Source organism: Rhinatrema bivittatum, chromosome 2, assembly GCF_901001135.1.
Source record: "Rhinatrema bivittatum chromosome 2, aRhiBiv1.1, whole genome shotgun sequence".
Classification (NCBI taxonomy): Eukaryota; Metazoa; Chordata; class Amphibia; order Gymnophiona; family Rhinatrematidae; genus Rhinatrema; species Rhinatrema bivittatum.
The window spans coordinates 464,145,981-464,160,026 of NC_042616.1; the positions used below are offsets into that span (position 1 = coordinate 464,145,981).

Consider the following 14,046-nt stretch of genomic DNA (forward strand, 5'->3'; position numbering starts at 1 on the left):
CGATGGGGACAAGTGCTGATGCTTCTTAGGCTTCCCTCGATTCTCGGCCCGGTCTTCCTCAGTGCCGAGGTTAAAGACGACGAACCCGGCGTCCTCAGCCCAGAGGAGATCGACAACAGTTGATCTCTGCCACCACTATCCACCGGCAGTATCACCGGAACAGACGGCCCCGATATCGATAGCACAGTGTCCATCGGTGCGGCTCCAAGGTCCATTGATGCCGATGTCGTGGACTTCCTCGACCCAAAGAGCTAATCCATCTTGTTCGAGTCGTAGCAAAAGTCTCTTCGGGGTCATCTGGGTACATAAGCAGCAACCCCAGTCATCATACAATGCCCTCAGGCAGAGAATACAAACCTCATGAGGATCAGTGATAGACATGGTCCTCGGGCACCAGGGGCATCGGCAAAAACCGGACGTAGCCATGACGGGGCAAAATAAAAGGGCCGCAAAGTGGAATGCGATGGTAGTGGACATTGATGGCCAGCGGGCACCGAGGTACCACTACTACAGGGGGAATCGTCCGCGAAAGGAAACTTACCCGAAACGCTGAAAACCCTTACTAGAGACGCTATGGGAAGACACAGAGAGGGACCCAGCGACAGAATCAAAGAAGAACCATGAATAATGCAAAGAGCAGAACATTTTTCCACAAGGCTAAAAACAGCCATAGTGAGCTCAATCACACCGCAAGGCTTACAGCTCCACAGAAAAGAAGAGACTGAAGAGGGACCCGATGTGGATGCATGGTAATAGGCATGCTGGGCATGCTCAGTGTGCCTAGTCAAAGTTCTAGAAACTTTGACATAAGTTTTCTGCATCGGGCTCCATCCATGTGTGAGGACTTCTCCTCGAAGAATGACATTATGCCAGTCAGATACTGCACTGCAAAAAAAATGAATGCACTCACTTATGTGATACCAGAAATATTTGTTCCCTGGCAATACTTAATACTGTTTTAATATTTAATATTTAATACTGTTCTATGTAAACCGCAAAATGTAGCGATTGTTACTGTTATATGTAAACCGGGGTGATATGTATATTATACAGGAACCTCCGGTATATAAATTATTTAAATAAATAAATAAATATAGAAAAATTGGTTCTTAACTACAAATTTTCTTTCTTAGAGTCCCATAGAAAAGTCTAGATGCATGGGTTTTTCTCCCTTATCAGCAGATGGAGATAGAGAATAAAAGCTTTACTATAATAACATAAGAACATGCCATACTGGGTCAGACCAAGGGTCTATCAAGCCCAGCATCCTGTTTCCAACAGTGGCCAATCCAGGCCATAAGAACCTGGTAAGTACCCAAAAACTAAGTCTATTCCATGTTACCATTGCTAGTAATAGCGGTGGTTATTATCTAAGTCAACTTAATTAATAGCAGGTAATGGACTTCTCCTCCAAGAACGTATCCAATCCTTTTTTAAACACAGCTATACTAACTGCACTAACCACATCTTCTGGCAACAAATTCCAGAGTTTAATTGTGTGTTGAGTGAAAAAGAACTTTCTCCGATTAGTTTTAAATGTGCCACATGCTAACTTCATGGAGTGCCCCCATATCTTTCTATTATCCTAAAGAGTAAATAACCGATTCACATCTACTTGTTCTAGACCTCTCATGATTTTAAACACCTCTATCATACCCCCCCTCAGCTGTCTCTTCTCCAAGCTGAAAAGTCCTAACCTCTTTAGTCTTTCCTCATAGGGGAGCAGTTCCATTCCCTTTATCATTTTGGTCGCCCTTCTCTGTACCTTCTCTATCGCAATTATATCTTTTTTGAGATGCGGCGACCAGAATTGTACACAGTATTCAAGGTGCGGTCTCACCATGGAGCGATACAGAGGCATTATGACGTTTTCCATTTTATTCACCATTCCCTTTCTAATAATTCCTAACATTCTGTTTGCTTTTTTGACTGCCGCAGCACACTGAACCGACGATTTCAATGTGTTATCCACTATGACGCCTAGATCTCTTTCTTGGGTAGTAGTACCTAATATGGAACCTAACATTGTGTAACTACAGCATGGGTTATTTTTCCCTATATGCAACACCTTGCACTTGTCCACATTAAATTTCATCTGCCATTTTGATGCCCAATTTTCCAGCCTCACAAGGTTGTCCTGCAATTTAGCACAATCTGCTTGTGATTTATCTACTCTGAACAATTTTGTATCATCTGCAAATTTGATTACCTCACTTGTCGTATTTCTTTCCAGATCATTTATAAATATATTGAAAAGTACAGATCCCAATACAGATCCCTGAGGCACTCCACTGCCCACACCCTTCCACTGAGAAAATTGTCCATTTAATCCTACTCTCTGTTTCCTGTCTTTTAGCCAGTTTGTAATCCACGAAAGGACATCGCCACCTATCCCATTACTTTTTATTTTTCCTAGAAGCCTCTCATGAGGAACTTTGTCAAATGCCTTCTGAAAATCCAAGTACACTACATCTACAAGTTCACCTTTATCTACATGTTTATTAACTCCTTCAAAAAAGTGAAGCAGATTTGTGAGGCAAGACTTGCCTTGGGTAAAGCCATGCTGACTTTGTTCCATTAAACCATGTCTTTCTATATGTTCTGTGATTTTGATGTTTAGAATACTTTCCACTATTTTTCCCGGCACTGACGTCAGGCTAACCGGTCTGAGTTTCCCGGATCACCCCTGGAGCCCTTTTTAAATATGGGGGTTACATTAGCTATCCTCCCGTCTTCAGTCTTTAAGTACCACTATAACAGTGGTACTTAAAGACAGTGTGCCACCTGCAGACACTCAGTATGCACTGCATCCATGCAAAAAATTATAGCAATCACAACTACCCCCCACTCCCAACCAAGCAGGGGGGAGGTAAACCCCCAACTGGAGGACATCGATACATAGTGGAATTTGAACTCCCAAAACCAGGTAACCTCTGACTTATGTACACAGAATAGAGAAGTCTTCCTATCCATGGCAGGATTCTGGACTGATCTGTGGGACTCAAGAAATGAAAATTAGCAGGTGGAAAGCAATTTTCCTTTTACATTCATCCTCCAGATCAGTCCAGATGAAAGGAATGTACCCAAGCTCTCCTAAAATGGGCGGAAATCCAAAAGATCCGCTCATGAGACACACTCACCAAAACCAGCCGAGTCCGGCACCTGAACATGAGCTTGGCAAAAGTGTGCATCAAAGACTAAGTCACCGCCTGACAAATTTCTTCTGACGACACCAACTGACACTCTGCCGAGGACGCAACCTGTGCCCTAGTGGAATGAGCCTGCATCCCTTCCAGTATACAGAATCTTTTATATAGTTAAGTGGAAGCCACAGCCTCTTTTAACCAACAGGAAATGGTTGCCTTTGAGGCCTTGTCCCACTTACCATGTCTACTGAAAAGGACAAAAAATGATCCGTCCAACAAAAAGTATTGGGAACCTTTAAATAGTGCAAGAGGATATGATGTGCATCCAAGAAAGCAGAGTTGCTAACTGTAACAGGTGTTCTCCTAGGACAGCAGGATGTTAGCCCTCACAGATGGGTGACATCATCAGATGGAGCCCGGCACGGAAAACTTTTGTCAAAGTTTCTAGAACTTTGACTGACACACTGAGCATACCCAGAATGTCTCTATCGGCTTGCCCATGCGGGATCCCTCTTCAGTCTCTTAATACAGAATTCACGAGTGAAAATAAAACAACAAAACAAAAGGAGAACCCAACTCTGCGGGATGGCGGATGGGTTTCCTGAGGACTAAAATCCTGCTGTCCTAGGAGAAAACCTGTTACAGATCAGCAACTCTGCTTTCTCCTAGGTCAAGCAGGATGATAGTCCTCAAAGATGGGTGAATACCAAGCTACAGGCTAGTCCCTGGAACGAGTATGATCAACCAGCACCAAACAGGGTGCTAATGGGCAAAAAACTAACTGCAGTGCTGTTGGTAAGAAGCCTGAATCCAAGCCATGGGCCTTTTGCAAGGAAAGTGTTATGATTTTGTAAGAATGTGAACCCTGGGCCGAGATGAGAGATGTCTCCACCCACAGGGAGGAGCCCTGTAAGCCTTACCATCTGTGGGCGTGGTCTCAGCGATATAGGACACAGCTGTGATAGAGACTTTAAGGAGAAAGATGAGGCATAACCCGCGGAGTAGGAAATGCAAGTAAACACAGTTCTTGAGCAATAGGGTATACCCAGGGTGATACCGCTGATGAGAAGATTTGGTAATGGCCCACAGCATGGGGTACACCAGGAAATTCCTTCAGACGTGTGGAGATTACCTCAGGAGTGCAGATCCGGTAGTGGCCCACAGCGTGGGGTACGCAGAGGATGACTGTACTAAAGATGCTCATATAGTCTGAGGTGCAGGAACCCGGAAGTGGATCTTGCAGTAGATGCGGCAATACTCTACAGCTCAGGATATGCTGGAACAGTATCTACTGTCGAGGAATGTTAGTGGCCCGAGGTACGGGGTACACCATAGGGAACTTCAGTAAGACTGGTAACGTAGAAGAGATGAAGAAAGTACTCACTAGAGGAAGTTCCAGAAGAGAGTCCAAGGCAGGAAGGCCCTCCGAGGAGCAGATAGCCAGGAGCGCAGAAGGGCCCCTGTGGAGCGGGTACCCAGAGCATCCGAACACCAGGAGAGGACACTGGAATTGGAGATTCAAAGAATGGAGCGGATTCAGCAACGAGAGAAGTCCTTGCTAACTCGTAGAAGCACAGGGCCGGTCAGCTTAAGTACAGCAGCAAGTTGACATCATTTGGAGGGGTCGCCCCCGAGGTTCCCGCCATGACATGTACAAAGGAGGCCCATGCACGCGCGCGTGCGCCCTAGGTGATTCTGGAAACAAGATGGCGGTCGGCAGCACCCACACCATCCCGGGAACGCCGGGGAGGTCAGCGTTGGTTGGCGGAGGCTGCCATTCGTCCTAGGTTTGACTGTATGGGGAAAAAAGAGGTGAGCATGAAAGGTCGCAGCCATCTACGACTGATGGGCGTAACAGAGAGTTGGGTATAAGCCTGGAACAGGTTACGGAGGACAGATTGGCCAAAGCTACTGTCTTGTCGACCATCCTTGTTCAAGCAGTAGTGGGCAGCAAACGTGTATAGAGAATTCCACGTTGCAGCCCTGCAAATTTTGGCAACAGGGACTGCTCACAAATGTAGGGCGGATACGTAACCAAGGCCTGAAGCTCACTATCCCTATGAGCTGAAGTGACTGCTACCAGGAAGAGAGCCTTCAAACGGGCTGATTCAGTAAAGTCCGCGGGAGAGCGGGCGAACACCTGCTCTCCCGGCGCACGCACAGGCCACTCGCCTGTGCGCGCAATACAGTATTTAAATGAGGCCCGGCGGTAGAAACGGGCAAAATGAGGCGCTAGGGACATTAGCACGTCCCTAGCACCTCCTTTTTGACAGGAGCGGCGGCTGTCAGCAGGTTTGACAGCCGACGCTCAATTTTGCCGGCGTCGGTTCTCGAGCCTGCTGACAGCCATGGGCTCGGAAACTGGACGCCGGCAAAATTGAGCGTCCGGTTTTCGACCCGACAGCCGCCGGCCGACTTCAATTTTTTTTTTTTTTAACTTTTTTTTACTCTTAGGGACCTCCGACTTAAGATTGGACGCGCATTTTCCGCCTCTTACTGAATAAGGGGTAAGGGAAAATGCGCGTCCAATGGCAGGTTAACAGTGTGCTCCGTCGGAGCGCACTGTACTGTATCAGCCCGATAGTGAGGCACTTCAGATCGTCTAAGTAGGGGGAATATATGCACCCCTTGACACCTGAGGTGTGCCCCCACCACTGCCAGGCACTTGGTAAAGACCCGAAGGGCTGACGCAAGGCCGAATGGTAACACCCGATACTGGAAGTGGTCCTTTCCCACCACAAAACAAAGATACTTCCTGTGACACGGGAAGATTACTATGTGGGCGTAGGCATCTTTCAGATTGAGGGAGCAGAGCCATTCTTCTCTTCTGAGGAGTGTAATCAGGGTGCCCAACGAGACCATCTTGGATTTTTCTCTTTGAAAGAATTTGTTCAAGGCTCTCAGATCGAGAATAAGACGGAGGCCCCCAGTTCTCTTTGGTATTAGGAAATACTGAGAGTAGAACCCTTGGCCATGCTGGTGGCGGGGAACGGGTTCTACCGCTCTTGCCATCAACAGGGCGGAGAGCTCTGTTAAAAGTACTCCTTGAGGAGTGGAAGAAACCCACAATGGACATGGGGGAAAGTCTGAAGGGACATCCCTGAAATTCAGCCGGTATCCTTAGCAAATGATGGAAAGAATCCACTGGTTCGATGTTATTAGGGACCAGCTGGGGGGCAAAACGACTCAGCCTGCCCCCAACTGGAGGGCAGGATGCCAAGGGTAAGGCAAATCGACTCATGCTCCCTCCCCCCCAGTCAAAACCCCGTAGCGGGGTTCTGCTAGAGGGCTGGCTGGGGTTTGGGGGTCTGCTGCTGGCGGGAATGACTCCTGGAACCACCGCAGGGTGTACAAGCCTGTGAGGCCAGAGGATATTTCCTCTGATGATAGAAGGACTTCCTCGAGCCTTGCTGTGAGGACTTCCTGACTGAGGCTGGTGGGTCGGAAGCGCTAGCCAACAGTTGAAGGGTCTCAAGGTGGTCCCTTCAATTGGGCCACCCCATCCCTGCCTTATCCCCAAGGTCTGCCAGCTTTTCCTGGACTTCTGGGCGTATGTCCGAAGCACGGAGCACAGCCATCCTGCGGACGCCAATGCCCACTGCAGCCACCCTCGTTGCTGTTTCAAAAACATCATAGGTGGACCTCACGTTGTGTTTCCCTGTCACCAGACCCTGCTGTACCACCACTGAGACTGCATCCTGTGGCAGGCGTTCTGACAGCTCCTGGACCTGCTTCCACAAGTTCCGTTTGTACTGGGTCATATATAATTGGTAGGAGGTGACACAGGCAATGAGCATGGCACCCTGATACACCTTCCTACCTAGGATATCCAGCGCCCTGAGATCCCGGCTTGGAGGGACAGAGGCTTTGGTGCAGGAATGCTTGGCTTTTTAGAGAACAGACTCCACTACCAGATAGGTGTGGGAGATGGCGTCTCTCAAACCCCAATGCCTGTTGGACTAGATAGATGGCATCTGCCTTCCTATTAACGGGAGGAATGGATACAGGATGTTCCCAGATCCTAAAGAGAAGTTCCTTAAAAATGACATGGACTGAGACAGCCACTATTCTCCTTTGGGGCATCGATAAACTGAGGTCCTCCAGCATTTTATGCTTAGCATCCTCTTCTGTGAGGAGCTGAAAAGGGATGGTTTCAGCCATGGTTCGGACAAAACCCGCAAAGGAGAGATCCTCTGGGAGAGATCAATGCCTCTCATTTGGCGGCAAAGGCTCTGAAAAGATATCACCGGAGTCTTCAGAAGAAGACTCCGTGGTATCATCTCCCCAGAGACCATATGGGGCCTCTTCCATGCTAAGGTCCCCTGGAGGCTGGTGTGAATGGCCCCTGTCCAAGCTCCTCTGTTTTGGAACTGAGGGCACTGACGGCCTCAAGGGCACAGAGATCCCAGATTGTCCAGGAACAGGATCGGGAAACTCCGGTCGTGGGACAAGCAGATCTGAAGGCGCCAATGGTCGTAGAAAATCTTCCTCCTCGGAAGACCCAATAATGAGAATCGCTCCAGAAGAGGGCATCGGTGGCAACTGAGGAACTGATGGTCCTCTAGGCACTGGTTGTTTCGGAAGGACACCTAACAGGACCTCCAGATGCTCTAGCAGGGGCGCCAAGAGAGACAGGGCTGGTGCCAGAGGTGGTTCGATACCCAGCAAGGCTTGGAGCACCATCATATGAACTCTGCGATCCAACTCCTTCTGAAAGTCCAGCAAAGTTAGTACGGACAGTGGAGGAGGAGGAAGAGGCATTACCGGAGTCCCGAGAAGCCCCGAGGAGGCTCGGTGCCCAGCACTGAAGCCGATGGGGAATGCCTGGAATTCCAGGATCTGATAGAGGACAATGCCTCCTCTCCATGGGGTTGCTTCGGTGGTGGTACGGCGGCCGTGTGCAGACGGTGACCAGTGACGATGATTGCGGGGCTTCTCACGATGCTCGGCCCAGTCTTTCCTCGGCACCGAGGAAGCTGAAGAGCCCAATGCCCTGGAGTAGAATGACACCGGAGATGGCCTATCACCAGTGCCTGTCTCTCGAGACGGGCCTGCCGGGGGAGTGGAAAAGGACGGCGTATCCAACAGCTCCCCTTGTCCCTTAGGTGTCGATGCCGTCTATGCCGGCGTGGAGGAAACAGACATTTTGGGCCCAAAAGGTTTCTCCATTGTATCCAGCCATGCATGATGATCCTTGGGGGTTATCTGATTGCACAAATGAAACCCGCGGACATTGTACGATGCCCCCAGGCAGAGGAAACAAACTTTAAGGGGATCAGTAATCGACATGGTCCATGGGAACTGGGGGCACCTTCGAAAACCAGACGACGCCATGAAAAACAGCGGGCAAGCGGTCGATGGCTGGCGGCCACCGGGGAGCATCATGCCGGGAATTAACTGCAATGAAGGGAAAAATGATACCTACCATTCTGCTGAATGGGGCACCGACGAGGAGAAGAGGGACCCAATGCTGACGAGCCGAAAAACCGGGTAAAGAAGTTTGAGAAAAAACACTAAGAGCAGTAGCTCTACAACCGCAAGGCAGTTACTTCGTGGAAAAAAAGAAACTGAAGAGGGACCCCACGTGGACATATGGGTAGTGGCATGCTCAGTGTGCCAGTCAGTTCTAGAAACTTTAACAAAAGTTTTCTGTGCCGGGCTCCATCTGATGATGTCACCCATCTATGAGGACTACCACCTGCTTATCCTTGGAGAAAAGAAGTCCCCAGTGATCTGGAAAAGGCAGATCCAAATTCCCAAAGGCAGGTAACGCCACCATCTGACTTAAATGAAAAAAAGATGCACCTTTGGCAAAAAGGAGGGAACCATATGCAGAAATAACCCAGCCTCTGAGAAATGAAGGAAAGGGTGCCTACATGACAATGCCTGTAGCTCTGAAATACACCTCACTAAACAGACCCTACCAAAAACACCTTCTTCAATGTGAGGTTTTTTAATGAAGCCCTTCTCAGAGGCCCAAAAGACGGTCCACACAAAACCTGCAAAACCAAGTTAAGGCTCCACGGGGGAGCCACCCATCTCACCTTGGGTCACAAGTGTTTCACTCCCTTAAGGAACTGCACTATGTCTGATTGTGATGCAAGGGAGGATTTATGGGCTCTCCTTCAGAAGCAGGTCATGGCTGCCACCTACACTCTAAGAGAATTCAGGGCCAGACCCTTTTATGGACTCATCTGCAAAAAAGAAAGAATCTGAGAAATAGAGGCACAAAGTGGAGGAATCCCCTCCTTGAGACACCAGGCTTCAAACACTTTCCACAACCAAGCCAAGAAAGTCAAGGTTTTCTTTGCCTGAGGCAAAGTTCTAGTAATTTCCTCCAAATAGCCTTTCAACCTCAAGCAATGCCACTCAAAAGCCAAGCCATGAGTCAAAAGCGATCCATCGGTTCCAAGAAATTTGAGCCTTGATGAAACAACCCATCCGAGAAGTCTCCGACTTCTTCTGACCCTTCCCAGGCATTATACAAGGCCTCCATTTCAGGGAACAGCACTGAAGGAGAAGCAAATCCCTCCCCTGAATGTCCTTGCTCTGCAGAACCAGACTTCAAAATGGCTGAAGAGTACTGCTGCACTGAGCTGTTCGCGGGAGCCTTCCTGCCGACTTATTCCCGTCAGATACAGCGTTTAGAGCCCCTGAGCTGCCCTTCCCACTGCTGAACGCTAGCATTCCTTCTCTCCTCCCTTAGTACTGCATAGCCTGTAGAGCTGCCCGGGGTGCCTTTTTTTTTTTTTTTTTTTTTTTGAGTCTTAAAGGCACAGCTCTCCTAAAGAAAAAGGTCAAGTAAATGGATACTTCTCTGAAGCTGGTTGCACCATTGAGCTGGCCTCCACAGTGACAGAGAGAGCAAGAGCGGGAAATGAGGAAACCAGTCCCCTGCCTCTCAAATCCCCCCACAACACTGGGCAAATTAACTCGAAGGGCCACCAACCCCCTGCTTGCTTCTATCTACTAGAGCGATGGCCCTTCCACACAGTCCTGAGTGTAAGTTATCTTTTTCCTATCTTCTCTAAACTGCAGGGTTTGTACTCCCACCATCTGCTGGAGACAACGAACACTGAGCAACTGCAGGTGGCACAATGTCTGAAGTACCATTAATACAGTGAAGCTTTAATTCTCTGTCTCCATCTGCTGATGGAGGAGAAAAACCCATGCATCTGGATTGATCAGGGGGACAATAAGGAACACTAATAAAAATATTAAGCAAAACTGAACTTAAGACTGATCCTTAATATACTCCACTGATTAAACCCATCACCTTTACTTTCTATCACTCAAACAGTTTCTAACCCAGTTTACCACTTTTGGACCACCCCGTAGGCTACTCAGTTTATTTATGAGCCTTCTGTATAGAACAATGCCAAAGGTCTTTCTGAAACCTAAATATATAACATCCAGTGCTCGTCCTAATCTAATTCTTTGGTCACATAGTCAAAAAAATTGAGCATATATATTTGACATGATTTCATTGTGTCAAAGCCATTCTGTTTCTTTTAAAAACAATAATCTGGTCTCTGACAAGCAATGTGAAATCCTGGCACTTATAATGTTAACAATTAGCTTCTTTTGGCTCCAATTAATATTTATTTTCCCAGTATAAATTCTTGAAAGAACAAAATGAAAGTCATGCCTCATCTCTTGATTTTTCATGCTGACTTCTTTCCTGCTGAGGCTGGTTAATGTTATGTAGCTGGTAAGTTAAAAGATCACGAATATTTTATCAGACACAAAACTGGGATCTTCCTCTTTACTAAGAATGTTCATTGCAAGAAGCAGCAATCATGGGAGAAAATGCATTCCAAGTCTAACGCAAGGCAACAGTGCAGCAGTCAAAACATTTCATGGGGTCGGAAGGGGTGGGGGGGTTATTGGCTGAGGATCAATAAAACCTTGTTACAGCCATTGAAGCTAAAGAGAAATAAGGATGGCATTCATTTTATTCAGGAGCTTTTGTATGATATAGAAACAGCTAACGAGGGGAAAAATAAATATAATAAACTCCTATAGGTGAGAATTTTGCGAACCTGGAGCAAATACAATCCATCTAAAACATATACCCAAGGATCTCTTTTTTAAAAAATGACATCACAGAATTCAAATAATAAACTAGCTAATGATCTTAAATTCAGTACTATTTTAGAAATGGAAAGCCTCACCCCATTCTGTCATTCCATGATCAGAGGTGAAGACAAAAGCTGTTTGTCCATCATTTCCATAAAAATCTTCCAAGAAGGAAACTATTTCTTTCACACCTTCATCAACTTTCTTGACATTCTCCTTATACTCCCTGTTGGCGAATTGACAAAAAAATAAAACATTTACTAGATTTGATGACAACTGGCAGTAAAAAACAAAAAAAGCAGATTTGCTTACTTTTAACAGGTGTTCTCCAAGGATGGCAGGATGGCAGACCTCACATATGGGTGACATCATCAGAGGGAGCCCGGTCTGGAACTTTGATCTCAAAGATTCTAAAGCTTTCAAACATGCTCTACTGAGCATGTACAGCTGTAATTATCACTTTGCCCCTCGGCGGTCGCTCAGTCCATGATATGGCAAATACGGGAATCAACTCCTAGGGAAAGTGGGCGGGTTTGGTGAGGACAGACATCCTGCTGTCCTTGGAGAATACCTTTCACAGGTAAGCAACTCTGCTTTCTCCGAGGACAAGCAAGATTGCAGTCCTCACACATAGGTGATTCCCAAGCTATAGGCTGCCTGAGCAGTACAAAGAGGGGAGCCCCATAGTGCTAAAAGCACTACTTTTCTCCCTCTTACCTATGAGGCAGTCAACCCAAGAACAGGTTCAGGCAGGAAAAGAGTTGGGGTTCTACAAAAAGAAAACCATAGAACAGATAGACACAAAACTCCAATGCATAGCAGAGGTGCCTGAAGCAGGGACATGATGCAAAGTCCACTGAGAAGTCCACTCTGCCTAATGGAAATATTACAGTCAGTGTTTTAGATCAGCGAACCCTGACAAGCAAAGTAGGTCTAGATCTTCCTGAATACAGGAAAAAGCCTAGAGAATCAACCATGAGGAGAACTCTTGGACAAAGACAGCATAGTTTCCTATGGTGTCACAAGACAACTGTAAAAACCAACTGGGGCAGAGTACCCTCCAGAAAGAAATTGCAGTCCACTAGCATCCTAAGGACAGAATGCATTTGCAGAAGCATGGCCAATGATTGGCTGTTAAGCACAATGGGCAGAAAACTCAAGCAACATTTAGAAGAGGCAGCAACAGTGGAAGGGTCGGTGGCAGACCCTACCTGCCAAAGTACCAGACAGATCCGACCACCCAGGTCAGATATCAAGAGTGTCAAGGGATGAAAAGCAATCCCTGAAACGGGACTGCTAGCCCCCAACTCCCAAGCAGGGAGTTAAGCTAGGCTTGAAGCTCATCCACGCTTCACTCTGTCAAGAGTAGGCCTATCCATCCTATCCACAGAAAGGAACTTTGGTCAACCCAGTGAAGTATGAAAAGCTAAAAGCATTAGTGGCCAGAAGTTGGCGAAAAAAAACAGGGAAAAGGTTGTACACTGTTCCCTGCAGGTAAGTTATACCATGAATGCCATAGATTTTTTTCCACCTCCTCCGACATTCTGACTGGAAGTCAAAAGGAGCAAAGAGCACTTCAGGACTACAGGGATAAGAAAAGTCACTAGGCTGAATATCATATTCTCAACCAAATAACTCACTGCTGAGTCCAGTAGGAGTTCCCCCACCCAGGTAGACCTCTCAGCATGATAGGAACAGCCAAAACTAATAGCAAACCTCCTGGGAAAGAAATTTGGAAACTCCCCAGCAAGAGTCAGAAAGCAGGGATGCCGCAAGCACAAACCTCTGTAGAAACAGGATTTCTTCCGTGTCCTGGAAACCTAAAGAGTACCAGGGCAAGGTCAATCTGATCTTGGAACAGGCTGCCCATCAATCTGGTCTAGGTATCAAAACTTAAGGCCATGTATACTTCCCCAAGGAATCATGTGGTTCAGTAAGTGGAACAACGGTTGCGTGAACCAGGGCCTCCCTGTTCGCAGACTGTTATCCCGGAAAGGGGACCACAACAAAAGTGTAGCACCTTTGTTATGGGGTCCCTCATCCCCTAACACATGCAGCCATGGATATGGCAAGAGATTGAAAGGCATATCTACCAAGAGAGATGCAAATGGACCAGAATCCTCCTCACTGAAGCAGGGTCCAGAATGCTCAGCAGGTATAAAAAAGGTGACTCCCGCATGGGAGAAACCTCTAATCTTCACCTGGGAGCTGCCCAGAAGGAAAGACCCTAAGTACGATGGGGATATTGAATCCAGAATAGCTCCCTTGCAAAATAAACCTGCGGCATCTTAGGATGACCTAGGAAAAAGCGCTATCACCCAATCTGCTCTCGGATCCCATGGAGAAGAGCGATCGCCAGTCAGAAACAGTGAAATACTTTTTCCGGCAAACGGAGAACAAGGGCCACCCTTTATAGGGGTGGACAACCAGGTGTCCACGGGGGAACTCATAAGGATCACCTCTGGAAACACCAGTTGTATTTTGTCTTCCTGAAGGGACAGGAGGCAATGGGAATTGGGGCCTCCCGATAATGAAAAACTTCCCCATTCTCCAGGTGAGAGTGGGATACTGTCACTGACTACTGAGGTTCATAAGCGATCAAATCGGATGCTGGCAGCCACCCAGTCAGATGGGGTAGACCACCACAGTAACCAACAGAAGGACCTCAGCAAAAGCTTGTCAAAACGACCGCCACTGCTGTTCTCCAAAGCCTGCAGGTCCTGGCCTGCAAGGAAGTGCACCAATTCAAAAGAATCAAGACTCTAGTTGGGTGATGGACCTGAAAGGGAAGGAGCCCCAGAGGCTTCCCCACAAAAGGGAT

General features: G+C 47.4%; 1 protein-coding gene across 1 annotated transcript in view; it reads right to left on the reverse strand.

Annotated features, from left to right (window-relative positions):
• PIGN (phosphatidylinositol glycan anchor biosynthesis class N) overlaps positions 1-14,046 on the reverse strand; it is a 535,187-nt gene that overhangs the window by 375,049 nt on the left and 146,092 nt on the right. The window contains 1 exon segment of the mRNA XM_029590493.1: positions 11,321-11,451. Coding sequence (XP_029446353.1) covers positions 11,321-11,451 — 131 coding nt within the window.